The sequence below is a fragment of the Protomyctophum bolini genome (genome assembly GCF_963924005.1).
Source record: "Protomyctophum bolini genome assembly, chromosome: 2".
Taxonomy (NCBI): domain Eukaryota; kingdom Metazoa; phylum Chordata; class Actinopteri; order Myctophiformes; family Myctophidae; genus Protomyctophum; species Protomyctophum bolini.
The window spans coordinates 28,753,693-28,772,144 of record NC_137863.1 but is presented as its reverse complement, the minus strand read 5'-3'; the positions used below and the strand labels follow the sequence as shown (position 1 = coordinate 28,772,144).

At 40.3% G+C, this 18,452-nt stretch overlaps 2 protein-coding genes across 9 annotated transcripts in view; one reads left to right on the top strand and one right to left on the bottom strand.

Annotated features, from left to right (window-relative positions):
- The first annotated feature begins 692 nt into the window (after window positions 1-692).
- Window positions 693-7,946, top strand: creld1a (cysteine-rich with EGF-like domains 1a). Of its 4 annotated transcripts, XM_080783316.1 has the most exons (6): window positions 693-814; window positions 1,453-1,634; window positions 2,530-2,613; window positions 3,571-3,666; window positions 4,058-4,198; window positions 5,254-7,944. In XM_080783316.1, exons 2-6 carry the CDS (start codon window positions 1,466-1,468, stop codon window positions 5,472-5,474), a joined length of 711 nt encoding a protein of 236 aa, XP_080639442.1. In that variant the 5' UTR covers window positions 693-814; window positions 1,453-1,465; the 3' UTR covers window positions 5,475-7,944. The 4 variants fall into 4 exon arrangements, with proteins under 4 accessions (XP_080639442.1, XP_080639443.1, XP_080639444.1 ...); XM_080783317.1 differs by lacking the exon at window positions 3,571-3,666 and having other exon boundaries at window positions 5,254-7,945; XM_080783318.1 differs by lacking the exon at window positions 693-814 and having other exon boundaries at window positions 1,506-1,630; window positions 5,254-7,945.
- Window positions 7,947-9,077: 1,131 nt separating this feature from the next.
- The window catches only part of erc2 (ELKS/RAB6-interacting/CAST family member 2), a 54,097-nt gene continuing 44,722 nt past the window's right edge, over window positions 9,078-18,452 (bottom strand). For 3 of the 5 annotated variants that reach the window (XM_080793857.1, XM_080793858.1, XM_080793859.1), the window contains one exon: window positions 9,078-13,657. In XM_080793857.1, coding sequence (XP_080649983.1) covers window positions 13,553-13,657 — 105 coding nt within the window. In that variant the 3' untranslated portion in view covers window positions 9,078-13,552. Of the gene's footprint in view, window positions 13,658-13,824; window positions 13,893-18,452 lie in introns of all 5 variants that reach the window. The other 2 variants (XM_080793860.1, XM_080793861.1) reach the window with 1 other exon arrangement.

Genomic DNA, 18,452 nt, shown 5'->3' with positions numbered 1-18,452 from the left:
TGTTATTTGTTGTTGTTGCTGCTGCCAGATAGACTGTGGTCTAAGTCCAATTTGCTATATTGTATTATTATTATTTTTGTCAAATAAAGCAAGTTTATTGACACTAAAGCCGATTCATTTTTGACCATAGTATGTGACATGTACGTCTTGGGTCTTGATGATCGACTAATATTCCACAACTACGTTGTGTCTGTCTATAAATACATGTTCTTATCCGTGTGCATGGTGTATGTCGAGCGGTGATTGGCCGTCCATCATTGCGTTAGAACATGATGGTGCCACAGAAAACGACCTGTTGAATATACTTGATATAATACCGGAGGAGCGGTGCTCAACAGTGTTGCCCTGTCTGCTTATTATAAGTGACTTTGAGCTTGTTTTTCTTGAAAATATTCGCGGTTGCGGCGGTTGGGCTTGTTTCTGAACTTTAAGTGTAGCCTACTCAACGACCTGTTGAATAATACTGTGGTGAAACCTGTGGTTCTCAAACAACATTCATATGTCCAAAGTATTTGTATTCCTCTGCACTTTAATATTCCAAGAATATTTTGAAAATAGCCTGCTTCTTTTGGGTTTCTCTCAAAGTCTGGCAACACTGGTGCTCAAAGTGAACGCAAAGTGAAGGAGCTGCAGGGTGCCCCGTCCTCTCGGCATGTTGCTGTCATGTTTACAAGCGCACTCAGTAGGCAGTAGGGAGAAGTGCAGCTGCAAGCAAAGCGCGCTGCCTGCCAGTATGATCTGTCACAGAAATGACAATTAAAAATGTTAGCGATCGTCTGTTTGCGACTAGTCAAGTTGATCATCGACACACGAGGTAGGCTAAATATCTTCCAAATGTGTGTACGTGGTGTGTAGTACTCTACACGGTTCTTATTATTTTTCTTCATGAAATGCATTTATTATGCATAAAGATAGGTAAAGTGATATTTGTTTTTTGTTTCCCCTTCTCTCCAGCTTTTTAATAGCCAGAATATACATCTTCAGGTATAGGTGACAAAATCTAAGAGTAGCCATTTATCAGCTTAATATTTAATGTTCCGTTCCAATTTTGTCTGCTCATTTGTTTGTGCCAGTCATCACTTGCAATTCCACATGTTTAATCATAATCTGTAGGCTATACTGACTGCTTTGAGTGCTTTCTCTATCCCATTGGAAAAAATTGGTATCCTGACCTGACCTGAATATGCATTTTCTGTTTAATAAAAAGCTGGACAAATATGGAGACTCCAGCTAGCAAACACTCTATAGCAATGTAGCCTACTATCACAAATATAGAGCTTTTTAACAGGTATTTAACCAAAGAAAATCACTTGCCAAGTGCCAATTTAAGTGTTTACAAAAGGTTTAGGCTATAGGCCTATATTATTATCTTTACTTGCAAGGGAAGCTTTTATTACTTACATAGCAAATCATTCTTTCTGTAGGCCAACTATTCCCTCATGTTTATAACAGTTGACATTGTGGAATGATGATTCACTGGCACCTGCTGCTGCTGACTGCTTGGTCAGTGTTGTGTGTAACGGTTCGGGGGGACAGCTGTCCAGATGCCTGTAGGACATGCAGTGCAGGTCCAGAACACAACCAATGCCTGCAGTGTGAAAAGGGATGGATACTACATGATAACACATGTGTAGGTACTGGAATATAAGTTATCCAACACCCTCTTTTTCCCTCTCTCTTTGTATACATTTGTGTAAGTGGTGTAATTAAGTATACTGTGCTTATTGCTTAAGTATAATTTTGAGGTATTTACTTTAGCGAGTACCGTAGAGTAGACTACTTCCAATTTTCAATACTTTTACTACTCCACTACATCTCAAATCCAAATATTATACTTTTACTCCACTACAATTTGTCACGGTGTGATGTGATGGACCAAATGCAGAACCAAGAGCAGGCAGGCAGGCAGATAAAGTAGAATGAAGATTTATTCACAACTAGACAGGACATACAAGGGCAGGACACTGTGACAAACTATAATCTGACAAGGGAGCACTGAACACTGGGAGGTATAAATAGACACAAAGACTAACTAGACACAGGTGCAACATAACTACAATCAACACATGATTGGCTGACACTAAACAGGTTACAGGACACAGGTGAAATACAATGCAGACTGGTGAGACAAGGCAGGTAACAACAAATGGAGCAGACAAGAAACACTAACACAACTACACAATAAGAGTACACCACGGACAGATATCGTGACACTTTGCCGATTTGTATTATACAAAACATAACATTTTTATTACAAAACATGTTCACACGTTGTGAAATGTGCTAGTTCCAAAAGATTTCTATTCATTTTGCAAAGAGTAGGCTACTTTTAGTACTTTTTTGGTAGGCCTACTTTAATTATACTTTTGTACGTTTACTCAATTGTTTACTGACTTTAACTTGTAAACAGAGCATTTCTACCTTGTGGAATTCATAATATTACTTAGTAAAAAAAACTGCTCACGTATGTGTAAATTACTTAAAAGACAAACAAAATACACATTAATGAAAAGTTTTTCCACGTTTCAGATATTGATGAGTGTGGCACAGAACTGGGACAGTGTTCTCCCACCACCTACTGCTTCAACACAGAGGGTTCCTATGAATGCCGAGGTCAGGATGTCTGCAAAGGACATATTGTTGTCCGTCTAACTCTAATGTATTACACTATATTACACTTACACTGGAAGTTTCATATATTTATTAAAGGGACACTTCACCCTTTTTGCAACCAGATAATGTTTGGGAGACAAGAAATATTTATCTAGGGTTTTTATGTGGGTATTGGGTAATATGTGTGTTTTAATACACTGTTTTTACTTTTTAGATATGAGTATTTCAAAGTGTCTGTGATGACACGGACACTGGTCTTACTTCCTTCCTGGGCTACATGTTGTCTCAGTAAGACAGCCGGGCTTGATGATGATTTCTATTCTTGCAGAGAATTGGTCCGGAGTACATCGAGAGAGACCAGACTCTCCCTTCTGGCAGAATGCAAATGTTGTCCAGCAGGGGGAGTGGTTCCACCAGGCTCTCTCTCTCCAGCTCTTTAATAAAACGAAAATACATTTTCACGTGGGTTGCCTTTATACAATCAGGATACCAAATTATCAGCTTCAATTTTATAGTGTTCCAGTTGTTCCAGTGTTGTCTGTTCATTTCTTTGTGTCATCACTTCCATTTTCACTTGTTTAGAGTTCTCTCTCTTGGGTGGATACAATTTGTATCCCAACCTCAAAATGCAATTTTCTGTTTACTAAAGAACTGGAGAGAGGGGGGATAGAGAGATATATATATATACACACACACACACACACACACACACACACACACACACACACACAGCAACAATCAGAATATATAGCTATTTAACAGTAACACTAGTTAAAAAAAAAAAGAAAATACACTTACTGCACCTTTAATCTTTAACTATTAACAGAGATGCTAAAGCCTGAGATTTGCACTTCGCAGTAGGACGGTATTGCCGATTGACAAGCTCACAGGCACAGCGCATCATTTGTTAGATTTCCTATTTTCTGTTTTAATCATAACTGTTCACTTGTTCTACAGGCTGTGACCAGGCTTGTGTGGGCTGTATGAGCAGGGGTCCTGCACGCTGCAAGAAATGTTCCCCTGGGTACAGGCTGACTGGAGCCAAGTGTTTGGGTAACTTCCAATTTTCTTTGGGGGGGGGGGGGGGTGCATGTTGTCTGGAGAGGCTACTAAAGCCTAATTTAAACTCCTGTACGACTTCTTGCTGAAACAAACAAGTTTACAATTTATCATTGATTGATTGAAATATTTATTAACAGTTTGCAGAATTACAGTACTTCAAGTATTTCAAGCACAAACTCAATAGAAAAGACTGTTAACTTTGAGTGAACGACCCAATTAAGCATTACACTTGTTTACAACAGGGTCCACATTGTTCAATTCATAAAAAATCATGTGACATGATACTTAACCATGATACTGACATGATTCTGTTATGATACTGACACTGACTGTGATATCGACCATGATACTTGACATTCATTCCTGTGTTTGTTTCCATTAGACATAGATGAATGTAGTGAGATAGTTCTGGCCTGCCCTGGCCTGGATGAGATCTGTATCAACGTGGACGGCTCATTCCGCTGCCACTGTGCTGAAGGATTCATTCGCAGAGACAACGTCTGTCTGAGGAAGCAGCTCCCCAGTGAGTGGTGTTCTATCTCTATAACACGCATGCAGTAGTGGATGGAATCTATAAGTAACTATGTACATTTCAGTCAGGTAACTCACAAATAGATTTAACCAATATTTATTATAGAATGAGAATACAAGTGTGCATAATATAATATGTTATCTTGGCGTTCGGCTCTGCTACATTTTTCTCCCTGCTCGGCACAATTAAACACCATCATTAAACATTAAGAGCAGGGTGATAGATATACAATAACAACACCCCATGGGGAACAGAAATAACAGAGCCCACCGGTGGTGTTGGGGTGGCGGTGGGAGCAAACATCACATAACAACCAGGAACCATATGCAGAAGGAAGGCAGGAAGAATCATGCCGTCAAAGAGATTCTATATAAAGAGGCGACACTCCCATTAAGTCCCATAGTAACAACCAGCGCCCAGTGCCTCCGCCATATTGGGAGTGATGACGCAACTTCCTGTTACTTTAAAAAAACATTAAAAATCATGCTGTGTGCATGTGCACATGTGTTACAGGTGTTGCATAGACAAAGCTTTGGCCATATTTGCGGCAGCACTACTGCTGCGCCATCTAGTGGTGATTCCAAATATTTGAGGACTGCCTCTACTGAATATAGAATCTCTTTGATGCAGTCTACAGTAGGTGAGCTTAAATACAGCTGACTGCTACATCAGCGAATGACATGTGGGTCTTACACCCACACAGTAATGCAGCATATTAACCCCTATATGAAGAGTACTGAGGTAGTTCCATAGATGTTTCCAATACGTTATACTTCTACTCCATGACATCTCAGAGGCAAATACTGTACTTTTTGTTAACTACTATTATTTGAAAACTTCAGTTTAGTTACTTTGCAGTATTCAGATTATTATTACAAAAGATGCAACAACACGTAAGATATTCCAAAATAGCAGATATAAATAGCAAAATAAACTGAAAATGCATTTCATCCGATGCAATGGGAGCTTTTAGGTCTGCTCTTTTCGAAAGATTGACAAATGTTGAAAAGAACACGCAGGCCTTCATCCCTTCTTCCACCATGCAGGTGTTGATGAGAAAGGATTGTTTGATGACATCCAGGATGAGGAAGTGGAAGTGTTGCAGCAGATGTTCTTCGGGGTGGTGCTGTGTGCTCTGGCCACGCTGGCTGCTAAGGGTGACATGGTCTACACCTCCATATTCATGGGAGCCGTGGCAGCCATGGCAGGCTACTGGCTCTCCGACCGGGGAGACAGAATGCTGAACAGCTTTCTGAAGGGCCGTTAACCACATCAACCACTTGCACCGCACATGTACTGAAAACAGAAGATCTACAATCTCTGCTCTTGTTGCCGTTTGTATATCGTTGCTGTCAGGTGGAAACCTCACGTGTCCGGAAGAACTGTTACTGTACTTTTCAGGATTCAAAAGCAGCAAAAGATTTACAAGCTCAAAACGAGCTTCTACTTTTGATGCTTTTGTGTGACGCTGTAGTAGGGGTGTATGATATAGGTTAAGTATCTCTGCTGTTGAGAAGAAACCTCTTAACTCCAAAATGTATATTTTCAGGAAATGAAGAAAACCATATATTTTGAAAGACAAAAGCAATACTGCCTCATCAAAGTTGGTGTTGTGACTATATATATATATATATATACTATAATACAGTATATATATACTGTATTGTCAATTACTTCCATGAGAGGGGGAGAAGTGGTGTTTAGGGTCCGGTGCAGTTAAGGTTTTGTCCCAAGGGATTTTTACTACTTTTCAATATTTCGAAACAACACACAGAAGTAAATGGTGTTCAATAGTACTGATTTATGCAAAAAAGGAAAAAAAGAGAAACCTAAAAAATGGAGATAGGTGGTTTTCTCCCGACAGCAACAAATAGGGCTTTAAGTGCCAAAAGTGCCCAGGCAGCTAAGCTGCAACCACAGCTCAATGTCCACATGTACAGTATACTACTTATAGTAGGCCTACACTGGTTCTCAACATTGGGTCTGGGGACCACCAGCGTTCCAAATGGTCCCTTACGGGTCAGTAACTTTGAGAATATACAATGAGTATATCTGTGTAACTCGAATTTACGTTTAAAATATTATAGTGACTACGCCACCTTGTTTGTATCAAGGAAATGAAAGAATGAATACCCCCAAAAACAAGATCGCACAATGAGACGGAGACGTTACTTTCCCCCAAACATACTGTTTGCCCACCTGAAGCCTAGGACCACAGCATAAAGAAATAATAAGAGCGTCACCGTGAAGAGAGGTGCATCAATAAGTTAAACCTGTAGGACTGGGGAGACCTATTTGTGAACCCCTTAGGTTGAATGCACCACTTGGCTCTTACACTGGACTTAACATTTATTACCTGTCAAGCTATTTAGTATATTTTGCAGTTTCCCTGCTTGAAAGGGATGGTACAGATCATAAGGAGATTTTAACTGGGTTTCACTCATACAATGACCACGTTTCCTTCTTTTTACTCTTCTTTACTTTGTAATTGAGTACATTTGTACAGGCATGGGCATTGATAGCCCCTCTCGGAACCCTCCGTAAAGCTTTTCTGAAATTTGGATGTCGCTTTGCGTATGGTCCCTGTGCGTTACTGTGTTTTCGTATCGAAATGATAGAACGCAGACATACATATCGTCGTTAACGTCATGTCTGCGCCGTTTGACGGCTTCTTTTCGTTTGAGTTATTCTGAATCTGTCAACTATACATGTACCTATACATACCGCTGCGAATTCTCTTGTGTCGCGGAAGCGGTCAAGTATTTTTAATCTTTGTTCGACCGATTTGGAAGCTTTGATTCCTCTCTTCCTGCCTTGTTTATTGACATCCAATTGTACCGCCTCCCGCTGCAGGGTTGGCTTTTGCCGGCTACGTTCCTGCCTCTGATCGGCTCTCATAGCTATAGCGCCACTAGCTAGCCAGATAGGCGGTACAATGAGGTGTCAATAAACAAGGAAGGAAAAGAAGAATCAAAGCGACCAAATCGGTCAAACATAGATTAAAAATACTTAACGGCTTCCGCGCCACAGGAGATATTCGCAGCGGTATTTATAGGTACTTATAGTTAACACATTCAGAAGCCCTCAAACGAAGAAAAGCCGTCAAAGAGCGAAGGAGGACGTATCCGAAGGTATTTAAGTTTATTTATGTGTGCGTACCCGGTGGCAGGGTGGAGGTGGAATAGGACCCAATGCTATCTGGGTCACAAAAATGTCAGAATCTTCAGTAGCATTGGGTTCTAACTTCTGCTTGTAGGGCTAGGGCATTGAGTAAGCAAGCAAGTCAGTGGGTAAGGTGAAAAACCTTAAAGGGAAAATGAAAAATAACTAATGTAAGTAGGCTATAATGCACATTCAATCAATATTCAATACACATACTTTGCATATCTGTTTTAAACACCTGTAAATATCATTCTTACTTAAGTGTCTCTTTATCAATTAATTTTAAATCAATTCATTTTTACTCAATTCGTTTTTAAACCGTTTTTAAACATAATAATCTCATGAAATGTAAATTAAATAAAATGAATTAATTAGTATCATTGTAACGTCTATCAATCAATTCAAATGTATTTTAAATCAAATAATCATGTTCATTGTTCATGTCCAATTGGCCATCATGTTTCCTTTGACTTCAAGTCAGAGACAACAACAAACGATAACAAGTGTCCATGAACTGGCATGCAACCGGCATGATCTGTAAACAAATAAACAGTTCTCTCTCACCGGCTGTCTCTCCAGCTTTTATATGGCTGCACCGTTCTGCTCTGATGTTTCAGTGTGTGTTGCTCCTGTTTGGATGCACATGAGAAACGGTCTCATGGAGGTTTGTGTAGGATTCCTCTTTCCTCCTCTCTTCCTGTGTTTGGTCAACGCCCTTTTTAACCCTTTGCTCTCCTTTTCTCCAAGTTGACTTCACATTACCACAATATGAAATAGCTCAAAACACTAAAAGCAATAAAATCAATGTATGAACTCAAGCTAAACAAAGCAGCAGTGGCAATCTAAAGAAGGGGATAGAAAATAAACATTTAGTAACAAATGCAGAGTAGGCTTCAACAACAATTTGTCTGTTTGCATACCTTCAGTTGTCTGTACTTTTATAACATTCCCTCTCGCCACAGCAATCAGTTTGGCACATGATCAACCTGAATTATCACAGCAGAGTTAGTTACAATATATATCAGACAGTAAACATGATTAAGCCAATAGGCATAAAACACCTTACTCACCCTGGCACCAACATTAAACAAGCATAAGTGCAAAACCCAGGTCTCAGGACCCACAGCAATGTAACCACCAAGCAGCCTATTGTTTGGTAGACTACAAGGCATAACACTCAGTGCAGCCATCCCTACAGTGGCTCCTGAGGCTCAGCTCTGACCGGCTACATCTGCATGGGAGTCAAATCTACACTTTAAAATCCACAGTGTTGGTTTAACTCTCAGCACTACACTACAGACTTGTAAAGGTCAATTTAGACCCCCAGTGGACCCCGGCCCGGACCCAATGTTGTTAAAATATAAATAAATAAAAATCCAGATTCTTTCCAGATAATTTGAAAATATCTCATCTACATGCTCACAACACATTGCATGTTGTGAGCTTGTAGGTCTGATATTTCCTTTTTTGTACAGTACTGTACTGTACAAATGTTTCACATGGGTCTGTTATAGCACCACATATTTTTGCAAAACATATTTTTTATATTACTCCTACAGAATTTGTCAAAACCTCACATAAATCATAAATGCAGCATCTGATTGTTTTTTGTCGCACAACACATTGCAAGCCAAAAACTGAAAATCAAAAAAACGCATCATGATGAACTGAGGCTAATTACAATTACAAACTGAGACAGTCAGAAAGAAAGTCACCTTTATTTGATGGATATAAACAAGCTGGCCAACACTCAATAGTAATATTCTGATACAGCACATACAATAGCAAACTTGTGGGGCACTGAAGACAGCCTCCTAGGTTTTAAAAACAGCCAACATAGTACACAGTATCCATGCGTCATTCAAACCTTCATTCATTCTCCCTTAATTTTTCTCAGGACATCCTGTGTTACAGTAGTTTACAGTAGTTTTTTTTCTCTTGTTGCATGTGTTCACAACATGTGCACACACGCACGCACGCACACACACACACACACACACACACACACACACACACACACACACACACACACACACACACACACACACACTACAGTAAATGTGTCACACATACTGTACAACTACGCACGCACGCAAGCACACACATTTCACTCTTTTTTGTTTTATACATTTATACCAGCAACCCTGAAAACATGCTGCACTCTCATAAAACTGCACAGGCTGTCTACTAAGGGAATACAATAAGTGAGACACACCACTCTCAAACACAACATCACACCGTCACAATGCACGATGCAGATGCAATTGATGTATGAGGACTGATGGTTCATGGGAAATTAGCACACGTTCACACAAGAAGTCATTCAGCATGCTGGACACTCACAGTTAACTTGTTCCTAAATCTTTACTGTACAGCTCAAAACATTTACTTATACAAATAGTACAGTCTCAAACTGGCATATTCAATAAGCTGAAACAATAACAAAAATAAACAGAACTTAAATACAAAAATGAATACAAAAGTAAAAACATAATATTGTTCTGTTAAACAAAAATGTTTCTGGCATTGGTCACAGTGATTTGTTTGATCCATAGATTTGCATTTTCAGCATCATACAATAAATTAAGAGCAATGTTTACCAAAAAAGAAAGAAAAAAATGTATGTTAGGCTTAGCATACTCCTGTTATTTACTATTTTCTGAAGGCCTTTGAAATTATTGGTGAATCTATTGGCCTTCACTTCAAATGTACTTCCACAGAGGCTGGTTTTAAGGCATATAGATACAAACATCCTGGGTGGCATTTACACCTTCTGTGGAGAGCCTCATTTTCATCTAGGATTGTTCTTACTCTAGACCAGAAAACCAGCCCTAAAAGGTAAGATTATACCCCTCAAACTGTTTAGTGAAACAGCTGGGTTCTCACTCTGCATAGACAATTGGAGATTATCCTTTTATCGTCACTTTCAGTTGGCACATTATGTAAAAATCAGCATGCATGGGCACAATTGAAATGTCATGTTTTATACCATGTAAATCATAGAAGCTATCATGGTAGGAGAACCCCCTACTTCAAGTATTTAGTAGTTAAGGACCTGAAAACGGAGGATTCAAACTCCACCCCCTGATGGTAAAGTGAGAGGATTTTTGCTTCTCTGTCTGTCTGCATTGCCTTCCCCTTTCAAATCGTGACCTTTCTCTGAACATTTGTAAACACAAACACCAAACGATGTTGCACAATAATTGCAGATTGTTGTCCAATGAGAGGGTCTGTAAGGTTTCTGCCTCAAGAGAGACACAAAAAAGATGATGTAGGGATCACCATGGTCTGGATCCTATGATGATGGACACTTTCTACAACAATCAACAGTGGCCATAATGAGGGACACACACACACACACACACACACACACACACACACACACACACACACACACACACACACGCACACACAGGCACCATGGGAGACGGGAAATAACAGTCTAATAAATGTTCCACTACACTGTAACAATGTAACGATGTCTGCTGATATCTATTTTATTCAACTGTCACGGTCATATACGGTATGTCACCACTTCTGCATACAACAAGACAACGACGACAACAAACACAAAATTGAGAGCAGACGATGCATCCTGACAGAGTCACACAAACCTCCACTTTTTGATCTTACAAGTGATAGTCCTCACTCACAAGTGCATGCCTTTCTGTCTGCTATGTGCAGCAGAATTAATCTCATTGCTACTTTAGTGAGCTGCAAGGTTTAGAGGTATGTTTTTCACCTCCTGTTTCACTCTTGGTTGCCACAGGCCATGTGGTCTCAAATGAGTCCTAACAAATTTCTGCACACTAAGAAAGGAATGTAATATGTAATATTATCTATTTTTAGATTAGAGAACAGATCTATCTTTCCAATGGTCTGCTCTTCAGCCAGACAGGCAGGATTAACATATATTTATGTGTGTGTGTGTGTGTGTGTGTGTGTGTGTGTGTGTGTGTGTGTGTGTGTGTGTGTGTGTGTGCGTGCATGCGTGCGTGCGTGCGTGCGTGCGTGTTTTAGACTGTCCAGAATGATCAGACAGGGAATGTTGCTTTAGTGCTAAGGGGTCTTCTTATAACATATAAATCTGAGGAATTTCAAGTCACTCAACACAATAAATAAAAGGTCATTCTAAACTCCAGCCAGATAGGAAAATAACAATCAATCAATCAATCAATAAAGAAAACAAAAGAAAACAAACAAAATATATTTATCTAATATAGGTATCTATATGTATATATATATATATATATATATTATCTCCTCGGTTTGAAATAATCTTCGGACCACATATAGACACACCCTATAGATCTCTCTCTCTATATATGTATAATATCTGCATATCTATAATATTATATGTGTACAGTTTAATGAGGCACAGACCACCTTGAGAACGATAAAACAAGTCACTATATTTCAGGGCAGGGGTCACACAGACTACTGCTGAAAAGGGAGAGGAATGTGAATTACAAGGGAGATATGGTGCAACATAGCGGCAGCCATTGAGTATTCATGCCGTTGGTCGATTGACCTGGGTGTCAACAGACCAATGGTTCTCAAACTTTTACATTTCAAGGTCTCCCCTTAACTCTGACAGTATGCATGAAGAATATCAGCACCCTGTGGGTCTCAAAAGTGAACATTATTCAGAATGTCCCATTGAGAGATTATGCAAACATGCATTGCAGTTCTCCTTCAGTTGTTTATTAAGCCCAGTTGGGGATGAAAGCCCTGATTGAGTAAAATGACTCAAAGATGCTGTTGACAGGTCTTCTGACACCATGTTGTTGTTTCTGAGCACCAGCAGAAGCACCATTAGAAAAGATCCCTGCAACGGGGAGGAGGTGCAGAGGTGCATAGTCTTAGTCACTCAAAATGATCTGATTAATGTCAAGCAATTCATGCCACGACCACTCCCTTGGCCATTCTGACTGGACAGTTCATTAACCTTTACGCCCTTAAATACCTTTTAATGGGTACAGGAAAGAACGCGTCATTCACCCTCACTCTATCTTGACATCTGCATAGATTTATTCACTGACTGCCTCTGATTATCAAGTGACGAAACACGAGGAGAGATTTGAATGTTAATTTTACAAGCCCCAGGAACAGGAGCATGCCCTGCTCAAGAAGCCAAACAAAATAAAATAAAATAAACTTTAGCCTTGCAGGCTATTACTCAGCTACAAACCTTTACCGACACAAACATAATGACAATGCCTGCCGAACTGTATTTGTACTGTATGTGTGGAACATGCTCCATAGAAGTATTAGCGGAAAACAAATCAGCACTACATAACATTTGGGAATTTACGTTTCTACAGGTAGGCCATTCTTTTGGCACTTGAAATACAAGCTGTTGTGAAGAGTCGAGACGGTCAGGCAGAGGGAGAGGGGTCAGAACCAAATGGGCCATCAGGGTTTGGGTGGGGGACTGGAATGTAGCCATGGTGACAAAGCCAGACGAGGTGTGTGTGCTAACCAGAACCAGACCTTAGTGAAACAGCCAGAAAGACAGTCATGAGCAGGTCGTTGAGGTTGGAGTAAGTCATCTGTTTTTTAGTCAGAAGAGGGCCAATGGAAGTCCTGAAGAGGCGGAGCCAGTTAGGTTTCCAGTAGATGACGGACAGGTGAGCCGACCAGTGAGATCTCTGAGACAGAGACACAGAGTTGTGGTCTTTATCCACTGCCTCACTATCCCTCGGTCTATTGAAGGCCAGTCTTATCCAGTTGTCTGGTGGTTGTAGAGCAGTGGTTCTCATTGTGGGGTCCAGGGACCTCAGGGGTCCTTGAGGGTGTTTAACCCTATATACAAAATAGCTGATCTAATGTAGATCGACTATTTTGAAAAGATCTTGCCAAAAATGTGAAATTCTTTTTAAAACGTTTAACAACACAAATCCCGTATGGGGGTCCCTGTAAAAACATCTTCAGATGGGGGGCTGCAGCCACATAGAAATTAATTTGGGGGTCCTTGACATGAAAAGGATTGAGAGCCACTGTTGTATTGGACATGTTGGTCCTTAAGTCACCTAAAAATCGTGAGTTTGTCTTATTGAACTGATTATGTTAAGATAAAGTGTCTCCTTATATCCTGAAATTACCTGAACAGCTGTCAAGTCTCCACGTGTGTCCTGTCCACTTTAGTGCTTTCCTCCTCTTCCCCAGAAAAAAAAAAATACATTAAGGCCCCCAACGTTGAATATGAAACATGATTGTGATAAAGGTTTGGTCTGGTCTGTATTTCATCATGGCATGGCTGTGCACTTCCAATAGTGACTGAATCATCTGTAAGGGCAAAAGATGAGGAATGGATGAAACAACAGAGAAAAGCAACACTTGATGAAGTGAAACCATTCAGTTTGATACAAAAATAAAGAAAGAGGAAAATGAACAGCCGCTTCAGAGAGAGAAAGAATTGAGAACTGTAAAGTTGCAAAAGTCTGACATCTCACCCCTCAAAACAACATTAGAGCTTTGGTTGTCACAACGAAGATTATGCCCAAATGCCCTCTTCGTCATCCTATGGTAGACGATGACACAGGGCAATAGCAAGGGTTAGCATGAAGTGAAGAAAGCAGAAGTTACTGGGGTTAGGCACAGATCCAAAGACGTTACAGGCAGAGCAAGCAGAGTGAAAGATATTCAGAAAAAAGTGAGCAAAAGGTTTAACCAAGTGTCAGTAAAGTATTGACGTTTTTACATGAAAGCCATGATTTTGCATCAAAAGATTCTTGAGAATGTGACCTCTGTTTTATCTGTAATTTGTCTGAGGACATCATGGAATATATTCATGTCAAATTAAAGGCGCTGTAAGTGATATTGTATTAAAATAAGTTTTAGCACTATTCCCAGTTTGGGCCGCCAGTGTGCTTCCGGTCGGCAGCCACTCATTCACTGTGAACGCACGGTCATGATTTTGTATACAGTTCAGTTCTTTAAACCACACTATTTCATTTGATTATGTGATGGCGTAGTTTTTCATAGTTTGTATTATTTGTGTTGCGATGTTGACATGATGACATGAGGTAGAAACGTCAAATGGAGTGCCATAATTTTTGTATTTTTCCAGTTTTTCATGTGTCTATGAGGTGGCAGTACTTCATTAGACACCCTGGAGTCGTTTTTATGTGCAATGATGTATTCCCTTTGTATTTAGGGTTTCTTCCTGGAGGATGAACCCTTGACAGTCAAACGTGCCAATGAAAAAAACAGTAATATAGTGACATTATCAGCCCCTCCCCTAACCCCTCCCCCTTTATCTTACAACTACAGCTGTGGGTGCGGCTTAAGTTCAGGTGGATCACCACCCATCACCACCCACCAGGCAAACCAGGCATACTTAATGAACTGGTGCCCACATAAAAACGACATTTTAACACATACTGTAAATTATTTTGAAGAAATTCATCCTCCTTAGATAACAATAAGACCTGATGATCATGTTTTAGGTTGGAAAACAATCATGGCACTCCATCATTAAATCTCCTGTTAAAAATGGGAGTTCTTCCAGTTACACTGCTGTGTTTAACAGCTGGAGAAGAAGTAGGCAGAGAGACCGCAGCTTCACAGATAAAAAGTCTGTCATACCTACCGAGACAAGTGGACACACTGGATTGCAACAATGGAGGAGGAATCATCCCGTTTCACCCGTTGTTTACTCGAACTGCCGAGGTTTACCGTTAATGATGTGCGCAGCAAAATAAACTTGAGAAAGGAGTTCAACTTGGCTGAGGCCCGCTGTACACTGTGCGGCACTGCAGTGGTATGTTGATGAACTGTACTGTCGCTTTTGGAAGGTGGTTTTACTGCGTTGGAAGCCATGTGAAATAATATTAAATAAAGCTATGAAAAAGCGGTCTCTCCACCTACTTATTATCCAGCTGTGGAAGGATGCTATACTCACACCAGTCCTTCTAGTGGTGCCGGTCCACGGCAGAATAATCTAATAGCCGACATTTTTATTATATAGGACTCTTCAGGTTATGTGGCAAAACATCTCAAGTCACAATATCACATACTGTAGAGACACATGGGGACTACAAATTTCACGCCCCCAAATGAGGCAGCGGTCCCACTTCTGGACCGTTAGAATAGAATGGTGTACTACAGGCCAGCCCATAGAAGTCCATTGGAATTCAACTGCAGTTAGCCTACTTTTAAAATAATACGAAATGAACTGAAGACTATATTGATTTGAATAAAAATATGTTTCCAAATGTATGAAGTGTCTTTGTCAACATATACGGTATTGTTGTTTTCTCAATAGAGGATGTATTTCACATTTAATTTACCACTTGAATGAGTTACCCATAATGTTAACAGAGCATAGGGGAGACGGCAGACAGAGAACCTGTCGCTTTTAAGGGACATCACTGCCTTTACGAGGCTACGAGCGCCGACTTTGAAGAGTGGAATTCTCAATAATAAATCCCGATCCCGACTGACTTTGTTCATTCATGTCTATATTTTGAACATGCATGTCATTGGCATACTCTCTAATAATCTACCTACTGCAGAGCTCCGACGGTGTGTTTTACCGTTGTGAACTTGTTGTAGGCTATAAACTATAATTAACTTGGCTGAATAGTTGGGAAAATAACCCAGCTAAATGGAGGAGTGGCATATCCTGACATTTTCAACTACCTAGTGAATTCTCCAGATGAGTATTAATGATTACTCTTGCAAGATGCTGTTTGGATAATTTTCCACAAATACATAGCATATAAAACGAAACACAACAAATATATCTGGTTATTGAAAACCTCAAGGGATGCGACTGTGACGTATATAGTATACCGTGCGACCCCTTTAACTTGAGATTTACAATGCTAGCACTTTTGAATCTCTGATGGAGTATATTATAGTACATTGTGGGTTGGAAGGTATGTGACATTGAAAAGGACAAATCAAACATATGGGAAACTTTATTAGAACACAAAAAAAAATCGCTACAACCTTGCAGTAATGGACCAGTGAAATTAGGGTATTTCATGATGCCTCTCATAGGGATTGCATTGACAGCTGCAGTACACCGTTGAAACGGACCAGAAGTGGTACGCTGTCTCATTTGGGGGCGTGAAATTTGTAGTCCCATAGGCTAGTCACACAAGCAATCACATTCTGATGAGTGCTAAGAACAATCAGGATCAGCTGTCTCACATTCCTGGGTCATTAGGGTTGTACCTATCTTGAATAACAAATGAAAGACTATGGAAGATTAAGTCCTTTCTTGTCACTATGCCAAATATACCTATTAAATACATTTATACCTCACAGTGAAAATAATACAATGAGTTCAATACAATACAATACGATCACAAATATGTAAAGGAATATGCTGCCATGTCCTGGGCTGATGGACTTTTTCCTCTGAAGCGTGTCTCCAGCTGTTATAGTATACACAGGGCTCATGCAGGCACATCTTCGCGCACAGCCGTGTCAGAAGAACCTGACGCCCGACGTCAACCCCGGCTTTTTAGACAGCTGGTGGATTGAAAAGAAGCTCCACCTCCACGGCTGACTGACGCGGAAGAGAGCGTTGCCGGGAATCTGGCCGTCGCTTCAGTCAGCCGTGGAGGTGGAGCTTCTTTTCCATCCACCAGAGCAAAGCCGGGGTTGGCGTCGGGCGTCAGGTTCTTCTGACGTGACTGTGCGCGTAGGTGTGCCTGCGGGGACAGCAGTGTAACAAACTGTGTTGCCAAATAAGCAACCAGGTCTATGAAAAGAAGCCACTCCACAAATGAGCTACTATACACTTATATTTATACTCTAGGGCCCTCATTTATCAATTGAGTGTAAAATCTGCCACAGATTCGAGTGTAGGTTTCGTAGTACACCCACGTCGCCACGGCATTTATAAAGTGATCGCAAACAGCTGATCCTACCTTAATTTCGTTCCGACGTTAATAAATGTGACGGCTGAAATCTATCTGGCATGCCCTATGAAATCAAGCCTCGCCCTCGTTTTTGCGACATGAACAACTGCAGTACGACCTTGGAAACCAGTTACATGAGTCAAGTCAAGCCTTCCTTGCCTTGCTGACCGCCTCACCCTCTCATACACACACACACACACACACACACAGACGCACGCACATGCAACGCCAACTTGCAAGCAACTGTCACTGTGTTAGTTGTATATGCAATTATTAAAATGTTTATTCATTTAATATACAACAAGATTAGTACGCGTACGACAGCTCCCGACCAGACGTGAGTTTTGAACTTTGTCAAGTTCAATTTCAAGCTTTGGCGGAAATGGTAAATGCCGAAAATGTCGGTAATTTCGGCGTGCACCCATATTTTGGCGTACGCACGGTTGATAAATGAGGGCCTAGGACTATACATAATAGCTACTTTAGAATATCAGATCTACAAGCTCACAATGCGTCGTTGTGAGCTTGTAGATCTGATATTTTCCTAAATAGTTTTTGTTTTATACAATATATATATATATATATATATATATATATATATATATATATATATATATATTTATATAAAAATAAAAACCTGCCACAAAACATTCTTCAGATGCGGGTCCTTGTGCACAGATTCATGGGGTCCTTGGCAGAATCACAGGTTTAAACAACATTACGGAACAAGCCTAACTACACTTTAGAAACAAGCCCAAAAAAACGCAACCTGCAACTATTAACTACCAATATTTTCAAGCAACTTTAATGAAAAACAAGTCACCAAGTCGCTTATAACAAGCGGACATGGCAACACCGGTAACAATTGGAGAAATCAATGAAGAACTCCCGTTTTTAAAATGAGATTTAAGACCTTTCTAACTCATGTCAGCATGTCAACGTCGCAACACAAATAATATAATAATATAACTATGAAAAACTACGCCATCACATAATCAAATGAAATGAACTTTATTCCTACAAAATCACGACTGTACGTTCACAGTGAATGAGTGGCTGCCGACCGGAAGCGCACTGGTGGCCCAAACTGAACCAAGGTATATGAAATGGAGGTAAGGTCGCTATCACGCAATTCCAGACGGCAGATTCGCCGCACCATGGGAGCCAAACTGTACCCGGAAGTTCGGCAGAATGCACTGGAGTCA

Coding starts and splice junctions, on each gene's coding strand:
- creld1a (XM_080783316.1), top strand. CDS start 1,466: ATGATGATTCACTGGCACCTGCTGCTGCTGACTGCTTGGTCAGTGTTG. Junction 1,635..2,529: donor ACATGATAACACATGTGTAG/GTACTGGAATAT, acceptor TCCACGTTTCAG/ATATTGATGAGTGTGGCACA. Junction 4,199..5,253: donor TCTGAGGAAGCAGCTCCCCA/GTGAGTGGTGTT, acceptor TCCACCATGCAG/GTGTTGATGAGAAAGGATTG.